Raw genomic sequence first — 18,235 nt, 5'->3', positions numbered from 1 at the left:
ATCTTTAGGGAATTCGATATTCGCTTATTCCACAAATTCTCTTTATGTAACTGTTGACTCGTAGATTACAGAAATCCGGATTAGTTAATCGCTGTATTTATTTATCGAATTAGTAGATGTCAACAATTGCACAACGTTAATCCGTCGTCTCGGGCTTATCACGCCCCACAGATCAGCTGTTATAACAGTGGTCATCGCACTTATATACAGAAGTAATAGAGATTAGTGTTCATAAGACAATACAAAAAGTATGGGACATCATAGGGTTTCATACGTCCCTAGGAGAGAAGGCCCTCACACCTACTTGTCGACCCAGAAACCTTGAACGCGGACGATCAAATTTTAAATTTATGGTGAAGAAAATTGAGTTATATTTTAATTTGTAGGTACAATAAAAGAATAAATAACTGGAAATTATAATTTATAAAGCATTGTAGTTTCATCATAAAGTATGGTGTTACTTACATTGCGGGAAGTTGCCGGCATAATGATGAAAATGAAGGTGATAAAATTGACTTATGTGATCCCAAAACGACAAAAAAGCAGTAAAACTCCCCCTCCTCGAGATCGCCGATTCTAAATCATCGGCTCAAATCAACACAGCTAAATCCGAGTCTTTTTAAAATGTTAATAAAGAAATTCCTTCACCGATGAAATTGCCGTTTTTCATTTAAAAATAACAGTGTTATCTTTGGGAGGCATTCGGTGTCCCCCGAATGTAAACAAAGGTCTCCGAAACAAAACTGTCACCCTCCGTTTCTTTTCAGTTCATTAGAAAAGGTCACGAATTCAATGGAACAACGGGTAGATTGAATGAATGAAAAGCAAACTGACTGCCTTCCAATTCAAATTCAAAACGAGCTCAAAATTCAAGAACTGTTGCTACTTCCTCCCTCATACGTCGTGTAAAAAATCAAGTACTTATAAGTAAAATATAAATCTTTGTCTCTTTAGCCCCCGGGTTTCTTAAGGTTGTTCAACGTTAGATAACGACCACTACATACAAAGATAAACGATAAAAACAACGTTACGCACGATGACGTAACATAAAAAGAACACCCGCTGAGGAAGCCATCCGAGGTATTCCGAGGGCGCTAATGACCCTCTCTAATTAGATAAGACGCCACCGGACACCCAGTACACCAAACAGGGGCGGTAACAAACACGGGGAAGACTAAGCTGCACAAAGATCTCGACCAAACAATGGTGACACTAATACAGACAAGGAGGAATTTATTTAGGATTTCTTCCAAAGTTTAGAATCGGTCTTACGGACCATAGGTATAAGTACATGTATGTGTAAGAAATTGCGGGAAGCATTCAAATCTAATGCAGCGAACTGTCAAATGGAAGGATAATCCGACACATCAACACACAGATACTTAAGGAGATATTTAACAACTTAAATCGCCCATGACATGTTCGATTCTAAAAGATAGAGTCAGAAAACTTTAACGATTAATTATTATATGCCACTAATCAAGAAAAATCCATCTACTTGACAAGTTCATAGGACAGCTGTGCTGAATTTTTTTTTCGTGTCTGCTTTTTTTCTTCTCTTTCTGGTCTTTAATGGACCAAATAGTCTTATTTCTTATTTTAAAACCTGCTTTACTGCTAGTAGACAGACAAGAAGAACGGACCATTCTAACAGATAGAGAGTTTCTGATGCGAGTAAATTTAATACCCATTATCTTAATTACGTGAAAATGAATGTTGTAATTGATTCACGTAAAACAAATATACATTACACGGATACCGAGTGCAGGAGAGTGAGATGGTATGAAGCGATTGTCGAGATTGCTCGCCATATTCTTAGCGCAATAAAACTGTAACAGCAAACGAGGAATTAATTCCGCAATGAGCTTAGGACGCGCATCGTTTTTTGTCCCGGGAGAGCGATCACCTTTTCACGCTTCTCTATTGATCGGGAAACGCTCGCTCTTAAATATAATTAAAGTCAGTCGGAAATGAAAATTTTGCGATCATCCGGACGATAAGGGTCCTGTGACACCGTATCGATTACGGACGTGTATCCGGGGACCCAGGAATGGATGGAGCAATTTATTAGAGAGAGTTATCGAAGAAAGGGAAAACAAAAAAACAAACAGTTAGTTCTGTCTGTCAAAGCGACTTCATGGAATTCGGGCGGCAAAGTTCCGGTGGGTGAAATCGGACGGAAAAAATCCTCAAGAACTATGACCGTTTCTGTTCAATATCAGTCATATTAGAGCGATTTTCAAACCTATCAGTTTCGAAAGTGAAAGGATATTAAGACAGAATATTGACATATATTTCAATAAGTCAAATGCGAGACGTCGTCCTCTGTTAAGTAGGAACATGACACGAGCCTCGCTGATAACGAGAAAGCGCGAGATTAGGAAGCGGAAGTCGATATGAAATAAATAGACAGGTTTTGTTTCTTGAAATACTTTCAATAACGATACGAGGTGGTTTAACGGCGAATCAGGGGCCTGTTTTTTGATAGATTTTTGTCGATAGTGCCTGTTTCTGTTCGTCAAACTGTCGTGATAAGCAGAGTTAGTGTTTATCGCAGAAATCGGCAGAAAAATTTATCTGAAATCCAGTAAATTCAGTGAAATGTGACTTTAAAGAACAAAAATAAATAGTTTTTATAAAAATCAAGAAACAGGCAATATTTGCAAGAAGGTCACAAAGCCAAAATTCGATTCGCCGACCAATTAGTTTGAACCTATGATATTAATAAAATGACAAAGCAAATATCCAATTGCAAGTTTGTCTTAAGAATTGGACAGTCGTACTTTGCTCTAATGACACAATTTAAAATCTTTGAGGGGAAAAGACAGGAAGAAGGGGGAGGGCAAAACGGTTTCTCAAAACTACAAACATCTAAAAAAAAATATTCAACACAAAGATTGGATCAGTGTTTCACCGTGTTAACATTTTTACATAATGCAGACATCCTATTTAATAAACTATCAAATAAACTGAGAGAAAGAAGATGAAGGAGGCCCATCCGCACGAACTAGACAGATGAGCACTATGGCCCATAAAGAAGACGAGAACGGGCCAATAAATGCTCCACCAATAAACAAAAGTAAGCAATGGAAGAGTACGGCGCTCTTCAAGACTTTCGGCGTGTAACGATTTAAAACCTTCTTTTCCGCATCTGTTATGTCTTACTGAGCTTTAACACTTTTAAATGAAATAAACAAAAATTCAACAAATGGTGTACGAGGGGTTAATTTACACAACTGCAAGCAATAAGTGAGCTCTCTAGAAATGAAAGTGCAAAATGTCGATAATAGCAAGTATACCGCTTAGCACACGAAGCACGAAGTGCTATATTCAATTAAAGTTCTTGCAAAATGAAAACGCACCTCCTATCATCTTTGATCACATTAAAACAATGCATAGCTAAAGTGATGAATCTAATGGATAAAATATGTTTATGTACAATCAGTGCATCACAACAAATAATACTGTGACGATATTACCGGTACATCAGAATGAAACAGGTGGAAATGTTACTGCATTTTAAATTCTGAAAACACTTTTAGTGTCGGCAATGTTGGAAAGTTTTGTACGATATTAACATCAAAATGTGTATTAATATTTACTACATGTTTGTACAAAACATCACGTAAATATCCACCTTGTGCCTACTATATTTATACCATCAATATTTTATTTTTTGGACCGCTGTGACAAACATATTTAGGATGAGTCACATAATTATGTACCACTGTCAGTTTTCCCCGGCAAGGTCAACGGTCCCTATTTATGTTAAAAAAATCAATAAAACAACTGATTGTTTTGAATAAATTACATATCCGACATACCTATCACTTTCCTCTCCGCTTTATTGCCCAACCTGATGGTAAATTGATCACGTTACATAGCAAATAAATCCCTTAAGATTAAAAAAGGAAAGAAAAAACTCTACCCCATGAAATATAAACGACCCATTGGGTCAGTAAAAAGATGTATCAATAGTGCTTACCTGAAAACAGAGCATAGCAATTAACAGAAACATGGCCGGTGAGACAGGCGTGAACGGGCGCCTGGGTCTTAGACCCCCGGAGAAGGTATCGGGAGCAGATCTTTACAGGTGAAACAAAAGTCTTAGCTGTATCCTGTCAGGTGTTTATCCATAGTTAATTAGAGAAACAACGGAAAAAAATCGATCTACAGAAACAACAGGCATGGCAGAAATATGTCACGCTGGATGGAGTTTTATTCTGGGGAGTAAACTTCACGAACTCGTGCTACATGGGTTGACTTTGATCTGTACGGGTTTTTATTATTCAGAGCATAAAAAGAAAAATATAACGCATCTAGAAAAAAAAAACATAAAACTATCTTGGTGTACTTCTACTCTATTTTTGTAAAGATGTTCCGTAAAAAAAATTACGAGCTCGCCAGGATTCGAACCTGGAATCTTCTGATCCGTAGTCAGACGCGTTATCCATTGCGCCACGAGCCCTGACTTTGAGGGAATGTACACGGTCAGATGCCCAATAGTGCAAGCAAATTACCCCCTTTAAGCACAGGTTAGGGACGCTCCAATGGTGACATTGTGTTGCTGCGTTTGTTGGCTTTAATGTATTTTAAAAAAAACAGCCTTTTATTAACCGTGCACAAAAGAAAGATACATATAACAAATTCACAAAAAGATAAACTATGCGTTGAAATAAGCCTTTCTGGAAGAGTTCTGTTCTAAAAACAATTTACGAGCTCGCCAGGATTCGAACCTGGAATCTTCTGATCCGTAGTCAGACGCGTTATCCATTGCGCCACGAGCCCGTACTACACACCCTTATACACAGTACATGTTATTGTAGCAAATAGTACAAGCCCCCCCCCCCCTCCCTCTCAGTCAAAATGAATGCTGACATTGCGCCGCTGAGTTCAAGCAACCATAACACGCCAGAAAAAAGAATATTTTCTTACATTATTTAAAACAGGTTTACAGTCGAATTTAGAAACAAAATACAACTAAACCCCGTCTTTTTATCTGTAAAGCGGAGTTTTATTCCTGGCCTTTTTTCTCTTTACTTCTTCATATTCATTTAATAGGTTCTCTTTATCAGGTAAAGCCGGTGTATATGTTTGAACAGAATGTTGTAACCAGCGCGCACTTTTCATGTTGTCAGAAATAGACAGATGTAATCTCTGTTCTCCATCACCGCTATACAAAACTCTCTCAACAACACAACTCATGGAAGGGGCTGTTTTCTTTTTTCATTTCAGACAGACCTAACTTCATTTTTTTCAAATCGACGCGCTTCTTTGTTTATCTATTTATTTACTTATTTATTTATTCGTATTGCTTTTTTAAAAAATCTTATTTACTCCAAATAGTATTTGTTTACTTTCTTAAAGCGAGACAACTCTGTCACTTCTAAACAAATTCTATGAAAGGAGAAGAGTTGTGTATCTTTAGCTCAGATAAAACGATTTGTCATCAGACGGAGCGCTTGAATAAATGTCATCCTTAATTTATTAAACAGAGGATAAGTGTCCAAAAATCGATAAAAAGGAAATAAAAAAGACGCATCCAGACTCTTGGAATATTAAAATTTGATTAAGCTTAAGTAGTTTTGTTAATAACTGACGAATTGAAGCAAAGTTCTTGTGGGTGCAGACCCCCATATCACGGGGAATCCATCGGTAATTTAGGTAGCACTTAATCAAAACTAATAGAAACTTACTCGGGATGTGCTTTAATAAGAAAACTTACAAGAAAAACACTTGAAATTCCGTATTTTACTAACTGTCAATTTATGGCCGGATATCAGTATTAATTTACGATGAGGTCCCATCAAGTATCTGTAGATCATCTAGTCTAACATCTTCCAGGGTTCCTTTGAAGCAGGCAAAGATGTGGGTAAATAAAATATTGCAGAGATCTGCGTCCTGATACTCAGTAATTCGTTTAATTGTTTTGAGTTTCTGAAATTCTGCTTTATGCATGTAGAAGTGACAGTTTAATGTCAGCCGTCGACTCGTGTCCCTTTTAGACTACCACGGAACCACAATTTATCCCCGGCCCCCGACTAGCAGCCTTAATCCATCAACATTTCTACATATCCAAACAGACACTTCATTGAGGAAAATTCCATTCTTCACGTGCAGCACGTGCATCTCTGACGAAAGTGAACAATAAAAAAGCAGATTTATTTATCTCGTTAAAAATACATCTTTGTTGAAATAGCATATTTATGTTAAAAACATTTATTCTAAATTGATCACCTCTTTTGAATCTTTCATTGCAAGTAATTCTTTAAAAGTTTTTGTTCGCATCTTATCACTCTAATGTAAGCAATGATATATTTCTCTTCACATGTGATAAATGATTTAAATTGACTTGGTTGTTAACAATCGGTGCATACAAATCTTCAATGTTACTTATACATATGTACTTTACTAAACTATTTAAAATAAAATCTTAATATTCTTTTTGTTCGGTATGAATTCATATTAAATTAATCTAACTCTTCTGTGTCCGGAGATAGAAAATACCATAAAATCACCATAACCATCAAGCCTCGTTAATTTTACGATACTGCCCAATTCTACTGTGTGATACAATGAGAACCTACTTTGAACAAAACAGTTGACAATCACTTATTATCTTACAAACTGAAGAATACCGCGTCATTCTACTATTCACTTCTGAAACCAGGACCTTGAAAATCTAAAAATCTTGAAAGATTAAAACCTATGTGGGCCACCGGGTGTTCTTGTTTCATCAGTGGTTTATAATGGTCAGGTTAAGCCGTTTTGTTTTCCATTTCCCTTTCTTTTTATCCTGCCAATCGCCAAGGGCTTCGGCTCTAACAGTGAAATGTGTCAGATTCCAAACAAAGCAGTGTCTTAAAATATCATACATTGTATACATGTACATGTGTAATATAATATTAAACGAAAAGGTCAATTAATTTTTTTGACTTGCATTGCAGCTGGGTTTCTTAACCATTGAAACTATTCTAACAATAGCCTTAGTTCAGTTATAGTTTCTCAAATAGGCAATACTTTTTCTCAGTAATAATTACGTTTGAATGATAACAAACAGGAAATATCATTATACGTGTGTTGCTGTTGTTGAAGAAATGAAACGGTCTTAAAGATGAGAAACAAAACATTTCACGCGTCAAAATTAATAAAGTTCTTATCACATTCCTACAGTAGCTGCACACTTCCTGACAATCAAACTCCATGGAACAGATAAAGTATCCAATGATTCTGAAATTCCAATCCACAGAAATGACCGATGGAAACTTGACCAAATCCCAAAATACACCGCATTGCCGGTAGTTATCGGGGAATCTGTCAGGATTTATAACAAATTTACTGTCTCTCCGGTCCTCAGGGGAGCTTACTGCTGGTTTGTGGCCTTTGCCTGCATACGATTGTCGTAAATTATAAGATAATAGAAACGATATAGGGGCTATATCTATTTCATACATAAAACAGCTTCTGAAATGTTTTGCTACTGCAGTAAGCAAAACATGTTTAAATAGTTTATGAGCAAAAAAAAAAAAAACTATAGTCCGATCTTATATTCTTTCGGCCGAAATATATCAGTGAAAATTTAAAATCAGTTAAGTTAAACTAATTGTTCAGTTTAAAAGAAGGGTTCCAGCCATAGGAAATGCTTTCACGCATGGTGTTTGCAATCAACAAAAATGTTATATCCTATCATTCGTACATGTAGTTCTAAGATGCAGTACGTTGAAACAACAAATGATTTATAATATTTTTTTTCTTTATGAGTATTCATAATACATGTTAAACTAGAGAGGCATTACTTTACATTGTAGGTAAAATCAAACAGAACAGTCATCATGAACTGATGAGCAAGGATATCATTTAGCGCCGAGGCAGTAATTGTACCAACGAGAAATCTATTCCATGTTATATAACGAGTAAATTGGATCGAGGTCACTCGCTACTATGATCATTGCAGATCTGGATCAATTAATCTGCAAAAGGTATTAAAGACCATCCAAAGCGAAAACAGAATGCATAACAAAAATATTTTCAACCATTAATGTTACAACGAATTTATCGAGTACTTCTCTCAAATTTTATTTGAAATATGCATTCATTTCCAGCCCGCAAAATTACTGGGTGAAAAAAAAAATAGTACATGTACATCATTTCTGACCAAGACTTATCACACTTTGGTTAATTAGAGAGCGACTTATCGTATCCGTACTAAACGACTTCAGCATTCTTAAGCTATTAACGCTCACGGTAGCGATTCAATGTGTGAGTACAAATAATACTGCAAACTCTGTATGTACCAAGTCAAGCAGGACAAGAAATGCGTAATCATAGTAGCATCTATTGATCTCGGGCTCGTCCTCCGGGCTCCCCTAGAAATAAAATGTCTTCCTCAAACCGTAACTGTCAAGATTAATCACCGTAACCATAATTTGTTTATATTTTCCTGATTCAGACCTAACAAAGAACCCTTTTTGTACATGTAAAGTTTGATCAATATCATTTGCATCTTTTAAACATCAGCTGACGACATTTTGGATGATTTGCACGTAAGGAAACGAGAAATTTTAAAATCGAGTTTATCTGGCGTTTGTACTTTGCGCTAGTATAATATCTATATTCATAACAAGTTACAAAGTTCGTTCTAATTCCACGTAAATTGTGCCAATTATGTGAATCATGTCCCGAAATAAAAAACAAACGGTGGGAACAAATTCAAATACTGCAGATGTCACAACACGCCATTCGAGGCCAAGTTCAACAGAACGAGGGATGAGAACCCACTTCAATCTTCTTGGGAGGAAAAATGGATCCAAAACACATCTTTATTATCATGAAAATTCATTGTTGTGTTTGTTCCAAAAACATTAGAAAATATTTTTTTTTATTTGGATGGTAATCATAATTAGATGACAACACTAACATTTCGAAGAATTTTCCGTAAAGTGCAGACAGCTGAGTAGGCTGTAGTCCACCAAAAATAATAAAAAGACATACTAATTTTATTGACAATAATTGCATGGTTCGTATAAAGTTTATATACAAAATCTAGATCAACTGACGTGATTTTACAGTCCTGCAATAATCGCCCTCGCTCTGAGCGTCAAAAGGCAATGACGTCATAGAGCGCACTACTAAAACATGGCCGGGTTCGCGTTGGAACTACACAAATCGTCAGCTTCGTTGTGACAATAGCTTGACATGGCTTAGAAGGCATATTACGGGGAAGATTTAAACGCGCCCTGTCCCATCTATTATCATTGAGATCGTCGTAGTTTACGCCTGCATCGGAAGCGATCGGTTATTATCGCGATATCAGACATTTGTTCTGGAATTGGTGGCCTATTGGTTTCCGCGAGCCATCGTGTTCTATCAAATGTATTGACTGCTAAGTGGCATTCGACGTATTTTTATGGAAATGACAATTTTTATTGTAGTGCTTCATCTCTTTGCTTCCTCGCGCAAATCAAATTTGAAATGAACTAACGCGTTTCGTTCACATAAAAGTCAATTGCTAGGATAATATAGACCGACCTCAGTTTTTCCCATTGAAATTAATGTTGTAAAAAATCTTAACATAAAATAGTCATTTATAAAATACAAGCCACGTGACAATGGTATACTCGATTTTCTTTTCGACATCGGTTTATGTAGGTTTTATTACCATTGCTACAAAACACGCAATGTTAAAATGTATGGGAATCAAAGATGCCCGCAAAGGAACATACAAAAATGCTCTTAGATGTGTACAAATTCAAATCTCCGGGGAATTCGGGATAGATACAGTAGCCTTTAAATGATCTATTCATTTCCCTGAAATGTACCAATCGTCAATCAGTCGAGGGCTGCAGGTTCCTAAAGACATCTCTCACTCTCAACATGGCGGTTTCTTGGGAATATCGATTCCAAAAGAAGTAAAAATTTGACAAATTACTTTTCCATAACTCCTCTGACGTACACTGAATGTAAGCTTTTAATGAGCAGAAAATTCGATTTGAGGAAAAACTACTGTCTGGGTTCACTCGGCTTGCTAGGGACTTATGGAGCTATGGAAATGCGCCGAAAGTAGTCAAATGAAATCATTCTAGAATCTACTTAGTGAGATCATTAGGAAAATGTAAACACCATAACTATGGAAGGACTTTTGACTTTCTTATTACAAGCACTAATGAAAAACAAATTTATTACCAATGACTAAAGGTGTTTTCAGCTAACTCAATATTGTTCACTTAGTTTTTAATTTCTTTCTTTTCTTTTTTACAATTCAATGCAATTATATGAGAAAACATCTCAATGTTAAAAGAATATAATTATTCAACATTATAACTAATGAAATTAAAAGAGATTGAAATTCTCCATTCACAGACAGACTTTAAAGGTGTTTTTTTCTTTCTTGCTTCTAAAACAAAACCAGTTGGTGATACACGTGGAAGTTTTAATTAAACTTCGGTGTGCCAAGAATCTAATTTCCAGTTCCAAAAAACGAATTTTCAGCGTTTCTAGTTACATCGTAAACTCGGAAAATTTCATAATAATTCATTGCTTTCTTTCTCGTCTCTTACATTTTTAGTATATGTTTAAATTGGCAAGCAGCACATCATGTCATTTCATAAGTCTAAAACGGACTGGAAATTCCTTAGTTTTGGCCGTGGTACGGTGTTACAAACACAAACGAAATTTAAAAATAATCTGAACAAATCCCCCATCATTACAAAGCGGTAATCCTTTAATCCTGATACCTCCCAGTGACAGTCGTACAGCGAGAAAAAGAGGATTTATAAAACCTTAACTTTCTCTTAGTATTATAAACAATTATCAGTTGTTGAACTATTATATAAATAGTGCCTGTTTGGGAGGGTAACAGTTGAAATTGACACCCCGAGAAAACCATTGTCAACCGACGCGAAGCGGAGGTTGACCATGGTTTTCGAGGGGTGTCGATTTCAACTGTTATCCTCCCAACAGGCACTATTTATTTTATTATACTGAATGTCAATTTTAAAGAAAACTTTTAAAAATGCTTTTCTATAGGAAAGACTTGAAATCTACTGCGAACCGTACGCGCATCATTTACGCGCATGTAACAATTCGTTATGTTACCCGTTGCTAAGTGTGTTGCTAACGCTGAGGTAATAGAACGGATTATCAACTGCGTCTAAACCAATCAGAGTTTTGTATTCAAAATGAAAGTATAATAATCGATATTATTATATAAATAGTGCCTGTTTGGGAGGGTAACAGTTGAAATTGACACCCCGAGAAAACCATTGTCAACCGACGCGAAGCGGAGGTTTTCGAGGGGTGTCAATTTCAACTGTTATCCTCCCAAACAGGCACTATTTATTTTGTTATACTGAATGTCTTTTTTAAAATTTTTAAGAAAATTTTACTGCTTTTATATAGGAATAACGTGAATTCTACAGCGAACCGTACGCGCATAATTTTCGCGCATGTAACATTTTTTAATGTTACCCGTTGTCAAGTGCGTTGCAAACGCTGAGGGTAATAGTAAATATTATTAACTGCGTCTTAACCAATCAGATTTCAGTATTTAACATGAAAGTATAACAACATGCATTATTTAACTTTCTTTGTAATATACATGTAATTAAATACTGGTGTGTGTTTATTGTCATATTGTAAATTTCTTTAAAAATAAAGGGTGGGTCTAAATTGAAAGTGAACATGATGAAATTTGTTGATTTGAATGATAAACGTCTTTTATAATCTAGTGATCGTCTTAATACGAGACTTTTATAGGTTTGTTTGCTACGTTAGCGGGACAAAATTTAATGATATTAAATTTTTTTTTTTTAATTGCGGTATGCAATGAAGATTTGGCTTTATTGCCACGTGAGATTTCGCAGAACGTTTTCCCTATTTCCCGGATAATAAACAATGGCGACTGTTTGCTTCGGAAACAGAAACACGTGGTAAACAAACGATCTAAACCCAGCAACCAGGTTTTCTATTAAGAATCTCATTTCGTTCCTTTACTTCAAAAAGTAAAAGTTTGATAACCTTATTATCAACCTTGATTATTAATTAAGAGAACAGTTACATCTGTTTTTCTGATTTAAAAATAGATCATATGAACAATTATTCTACGATGCGAATGAAAAAGCTTTAAATTAATAAGTTATGTAGAATTGAAACCAGAATATAAAGACAAAGCAGGCGGTTAGCACTGGACTAGAACTTGTACATAAAACAGGATTTTTCCCCCAGATTTTCACAGCTTTTCTCGATGATATTGTTTTGGCTGAACAAAAAAATTATTTCTTTATTCTATTCAGCCGTTCGGAATTGGTAACTTGTATAAATTTGTTTACGCCGTACTGGTCAGAGACCTTCCGAAGGACTAAAGTCTGGATACAGATGGTCCCTAAAGGGAGCCATTCCAGTAAACTGACCCACAGTAATGTCACTTTGAGAGAATCTGATGTGCATGATGTATCGACGAAAGACACCAGACTCGATAAAAGACTACCGGACCCAAGCCTAGAATTGATCACGTATCCCCCGGGGGGAGCCTGAACTGATTTGTTTCTCGTCCCAGTCAATTGCTTATGAATTAGTTTTGAAAAGGACCAAGCAAACCACTTATTTGATTAATGGGGCTTTTGAAGATGCAGGGCGGCATCGATTGATGATATCGTGAGGCTTCACTAAATAAATTTGAAAAATATTACGTTTACCATAAACGATACACATTTGTCGAAAGCTTTGGTTCGTTTACAGAAGTCAAAGATAGTGAGCACGCGAGGAGGCGATTGTTGAGGCCGCCATTGCCAGCACTGATTTGTGTCATCGCTAGACTCTTCACTTCTGATCCAATTAATGAGGCATCTGTTTGGGAATCCTAGACTACAAAAAGCCATTTTATACCAAAACGACTTCAGGGTTTACCAAAGCACGACTGTATGATGCACAAATCAGTACAAATTGCAAGGTCTGCAGTCGAGGTTTATGATCATATAAACACAATTAAAAAGAAAGATTTTTAATCCTTAGTTAAACTTCAATATCTTTGTAAGGTAAAACTAGTTACATGGCATTAAGAATTTTACAGGTAAAATTTAAAATGAACTTTTGTATATAAAGGCGGTGTGTGAACTCAGAATCAACGTATGGTTCCTTCGCATCCCGATTAATAATTTACAGACTTTAAGAGGATCAACTGAATAATTGTCCGTATGCAGGCCTTTTTATGACAGTATTATATCTATCTATGTGATATGAAAATATGACGCGATTTGATAATAAAATTGTGAATTAAGGATTCTGAAGACTAAGACACAGGTAATTCCAACTTGTATTACCCCAAACTACGGCAGCATGAATACGCGTATCTGGTGTTGACAATTCTTAAAATCAAACTGAAGAATGTCAAACGGGGTCATTCACGGTGGCATGGGACAATGCCGGTATCAATGTAAAAAAAATGAACATTTTTAAATGGTTAAAAATTGTAGCCCCAGCGGACTTCAAACATATGGCACAGGTTCGTTTTTAACGCTCTAACCCATGCATTGCGCTACACTGTTACATGTAGGTAGCACTTTAGGGGAAAAAAATATAAAATTACATTTAATTTTATTGTTTATTTCGATAGTGCCCCATATTACCTTAAATTATATTCAGATTGACATATAACATCAAAACCCGTTATATCTAAACTTAGTAGGAGTATCGCATTTCTTGACGCATTAAGTACTACTTGTGCCGGAAGTGAAAATGTCAAAATAATTCAAAACATGAAAACGATGAATAATATAACAGTTATTTACCACGTGCGTATATTTGTGCCTGATATATGTAACAAACCCATAAACCACGAGAAATTAATAACTAAACAATTTCAAAATCGCCTCTTGTAGAATTTACAACAGTGAAATTTCATTTTATTTACCATCGTAATATAACAAAAGATTTTTTTTTACAGCAATTCAATACGACCTTGTTTTGAAGTTTCATTAACAATCGTTCTCTAATCAGAAGGGTTTTTTTCAAACAGTGGATACCAATGAACGTCGTTTTTACGAACTCTAGACATTGTAAAGAACGTGTTTTTACGAGTTCATTCCCTCTCCCAGGTGAAGGTGAGTCGTTCACAGAGAGCGCTCACTTCCGCCCACCCACGGCCCGGTAAACACCTACCCCCTTTGTAGGTACGACTCTCACATACTGTACATACCTGGATTATCAATTTCAAAAATCCACTAGCCATTTCACAGCAATTTCAAACAGTTTTTATCAGAACAACACGCCAATTTATCACCGTCTGCTTGTAGATGATATTCCCGCGATTTCATTCGGACCTTTAATCGCCCCTTTGACTGCTTGTTAAGAGTTGATGCGGCTGGATCTCCCCATCAATAGACATGTATATACTGTAGGATAGTGGGCCCTACTCGCGCTACTAGTTAAGTAATACCAGTCGATAATCCGGAGAGGGCCGCCAACTGTCAATGATAATTAGGACCAACAAGCAATTAATACCGCTAACGACAGGTAGACATATACACGTAAATGTTTACCATCCGAGTGATCGCGGATAAAACCAATACCTTCTATCGGCGAATCATCTGCATTGCATTTGTTTGTTGTTGGTATAATTGCTGCGAGGTATTTAATTTAGAAATCATCGTTTGTGCGCCGAGATCGAGCTCGAGATGTGTTTAATTACGGAATTGTGTTCTTCTGACTTATTTTTAAAAGCATTTATTGAAGTTGCTTGGGTGGTTTCTTATCGTTTCTAATTAATCAGCAATGGTTCGTGAAATTTTGCCTTTAACAAAAAAAACCCATCTACAAATTGCAAACCACTGCACATTAATCGTTATGTTCAGGACATGATCGTTTTTTGGCATTAAATCACATTTTACACAACAAAATGTATATATGAAACCAAGGAAAACCGAAAAGAAAATACGCATAGAAACCAAATCAACAGCAAAAAAAGTATTTGTGCACAAGACGAACTTCTGAGATTATCGATGAAGAATAAGACCTCGCCTAATAGATAACATCATTTAAAGTTTTTTATTTTATCGGGAGCATCCGACCACCTAATGGTTAGGTCCATCAATTAATTTCCAATCGGAGTCGGTATCCATAGTTTCCGTCTCATGCTTCCATTATTCCTGTTGAGTCGGGAACGACATTCGGGGATAAATTAGCGGGATCGGAAGCGCTGGATTTGCCTCGTCTATTTAAACAAAGCCGGAGCGTGTCTCTTTGTCAACTGAGGACAAGGGACGCAAAATCAATTACAAGATGGAACGACAAAATGAATTTCTAATGATTTAAAAGCATAGCTGAGGGAGAAAATGATAAGATTTCAATTAACTTACAAATGATTTCACATTACAAGAAGTCAGAAGCAAAGGAAAGGTGTAGTGTATCTCACAGAAATCCAATTAAAGTTAACAGGGAGGGAATGTCTTTAAGGATCGCATGCAACCTTTTCATCTTCTTCGTCAGAATCTATCATCAGTATTTAAAATGAGACATTAAAATCCCAAACCCGAATAATGAAGCTAACTTCATACGCAAACATTTTAATCAAAGAAAATGGTTTCTTAACTACCACACAACTCCAAGTCTGGAAAAAGAGGAGGCAAAACATCTATCGAAAACTAAGAAAAAATAAATCGGAAACAGATGTTTCAGTGAACTCATCATTATGTGTATTTTTAAATACAGTAAGCGATGGTCTTTATAGCGATCCGATGACTTCGCGTTTAGATTACTGCACATCAGACCCTAATTACATGGAGTTCAATAACAGCTCAATAGCAGTGTCCTTAACAAGCCGTAAAGACCGGGGTACCGGCTGTGGACTATTGTCGCTAAGCCTGTAATCACCCGGATGTACAATAGATGTTTTTCGCTGATTTGTCTACTGAGGGTGACAGATGTTTGGGGATGATAGACCGCAGTCAATATAGCGTTCCACCACACGGCCCTAATCCATACAGAGTGCCATGTTTGCAGTTCCGCACAAAATGACGGGTTTTTGTGCGAAACGATGATTGTCATTTGATATGAATTGATATACAGTATAAGCGGAAATTAGTTTTTCGCAAATTTATGACATGAAAACCATGCTAATCATTTCCAGGCATGATTGTATATTGCTCTATAATTTTTGTTTATTAATCATGAGATGTGACCAATCACTTGACTTGTCGTGTAGATTTCCGTGTTTTATGTGTCTTGTAAAATCGGGTGTAAATATATTGAGTGTAAATTTTTTTTCCCGCGGAAGGAAAAAACTGTTTATATCTATTAGCTGTACATGTAGCTCTACGGAAAAATAAAGAAATTGAGAAATTTTTTCAATAACTTTAATTCAGTATTAGAAACCCTTATTTGTGCACAAACAATAACTTATATATATATATATATATATATATATATATATATATATATATATATATATATATATATATATATATATATATATATATATAATATGTATATATTTTGTACATTGTCTGTCGACCCAATTTTTTCCTTAGAGATAAATAGTTTTTTGGTTGTTGTAAAGCATAGGGTATAAGCTATAAACCAGCTACATGTAACATCTTGAAGAAAATAGACTGTAACGTTTTATTATCAATAGTTATGTGGTAGATAATCGAATGTGAAATTTGTAAAAAAAATTCTTATCTTGTAGAGAACCGAATGTAACAATTTAATATCAATTGTTATATTTTAGAGAATCAAATACTACAAGAATTTAACAGTGTAATGTATCTCTCTGTAGAGAATTGAGTGTAAGGTTTCTTTCTGTAGAGAATTGAGTGTAAGGTATCTTTCTTTAGAGAATTGAGTGTAAGGTATCTTTCTGTAGAGAATTGAGTGTAAGGTATCTTTCTGTAGAGAATTGAGTGTAAGGTATCTTTCTGTGGAGAATTCAGGGTAAGGTATCTTTCTGTAGAGAATTGAGTGTAAGGTATCTTTCTTTAGAGAATTGAGTGTAAGGTTTCTTTCTGTAGAGAATTGAGTGTAAGGTTTCTTTCTGTAGAGAATTCAGGGTAAGGTATCTTTCTGTAGAGAACTGAGTGTAAGGTATCAGTGTAAGGTATCTTTCTGTAGAGAATTGAGTGTAAGGTATCAGTGTAAAGTATCTTTCTGTAGAGAATTGAGTGTAAGGTACCTTTCTGTAGAGAATTGAGTGTAAGGTATCTTTCTGTAGAGAATTGAGTGTAAGGTATCTTTCTGTAGAGAATTGAGTGTAAGGTATCTTTCTTTAGAGAATTGAGTGTAAGGTATCTTTCTTTAGAGAATTGAGTGTACGGTATCTTTCTGTAGAGAATTGAGTGTAAGGTATCTTTCTTTAGAGAATTGAGTGTAAGGTATCTTTCTTTAGAGGATTGAGTGTAAGGTATCTTTCTTTAGAGAATTGAGTGTACGGTATCTTTCTGTAGAGAACTGAGTGTAAGGTATCTTTCTGTAGAGAATTGAGTGTAAGGTATCTTTCTTTAGAGAATTGAGTGTAAGGTATCAGTGTTAGGTATCTTTCTGTAGAGAATTGAGTAAAAGGTATCTTTCTGTAGAGAATTGAGTAAAAGGTATCTTTCTGTAGAGAATTGAGTGTAAGGTATCTTTCTGTAGAGAATTGAGTGTAAGGTATCTTTCTGTAGAGAATTGAGTGTAAGGTTTCTTTCTGTGGAGAATTGAGTGTAAGGTATCTTTCTTTAGAGAATTGAGTGTAAGGTATCTTTCTGTAGAGAATTGAGTGTAAGGTATCTTTCTGTAGAGAATTGAGTGTAAGGTATCTTTCTTTAGAGAATTGAGTGTAAGGTATCTTTCTGTAGAGAATTGAGTGTAAGGTATCTTTCTGTAGAGAATTGAGTGTAAGGTATCTTTCTGTAGAGAATTGAGTGTAAGGTATCAGTGTAAGGTAACTTTCTGTAGAGAATTGAGTGTAAGGTATCTTTCTGTAGAGAATTGAGTGTAAGGTATCTTTCTGTAGAGAATTGAGTGTAAGGTATCTTTCTGTAGAGAATTGAGTGTAAGATATCTTTCTGTAGAGAATTGAGTGTAAGGTATCTTTCTTTAGAGAATTGAGTGTACGGTATCTTTCTGTAGAGAACTGAGTGTAAGGTATCTTTCTGTAGAGAATTGAGTGTAAGGTATCTTTCTTTAGAGAATTGAGTGTAAGGTATCAGTGTAAGGTATCTTTCTGTAGAGAATTGAGTGTAAGATATCTTTCTTTAGAGGATTGAGT

The 18,235-nt window shown here is 35.7% G+C and overlaps 1 protein-coding gene and 2 non-coding genes across 7 annotated transcripts in view; all 3 read right to left on the bottom strand.

The window, feature by feature from the left end:
* The window catches only part of LOC128188165 (uncharacterized), a 60,702-nt gene that overhangs the window by 22,809 nt on the left and 19,658 nt on the right, over positions 1-18,235 (bottom strand). The window contains exon 1 of one of the 5 annotated variants that reach the window (XM_052859050.1): positions 14,192-14,368. The exons of 2 other annotated variants lie outside the window; for them this stretch is intronic. In XM_052859050.1, the coding sequence (XP_052715010.1) occupies positions 14,192-14,224 (33 nt within the window). In that variant the 5' untranslated portion in view covers positions 14,225-14,368. Of the gene's footprint in view, positions 1-465; positions 801-3,985; positions 4,034-14,191; positions 14,369-18,235 lie in introns of those variants that run through there. 2 more of the 5 variants (XM_052859051.1, XM_052859053.1) reach the window with 2 other exon arrangements.
* Positions 4,396-4,468, bottom strand: Trnar-acg (transfer RNA arginine (anticodon ACG)). The gene has a single exon. It is a non-coding gene; the product is annotated as a tRNA-Arg (tRNA).
* On the bottom strand, positions 4,716-4,788 carry Trnar-acg (transfer RNA arginine (anticodon ACG)). Its single transcript has one exon. It is a non-coding gene; the product is annotated as a tRNA-Arg (tRNA).

This window comes from Crassostrea angulata, chromosome 6, assembly GCF_025612915.1.
Source record: "Crassostrea angulata isolate pt1a10 chromosome 6, ASM2561291v2, whole genome shotgun sequence".
Classification (NCBI taxonomy): Eukaryota; Metazoa; Mollusca; class Bivalvia; order Ostreida; family Ostreidae; genus Magallana; species Magallana angulata.
The sequence above is the reverse complement of the archived record's forward strand: the minus strand, read 5'-3'. Positions and strand labels throughout refer to the sequence as shown.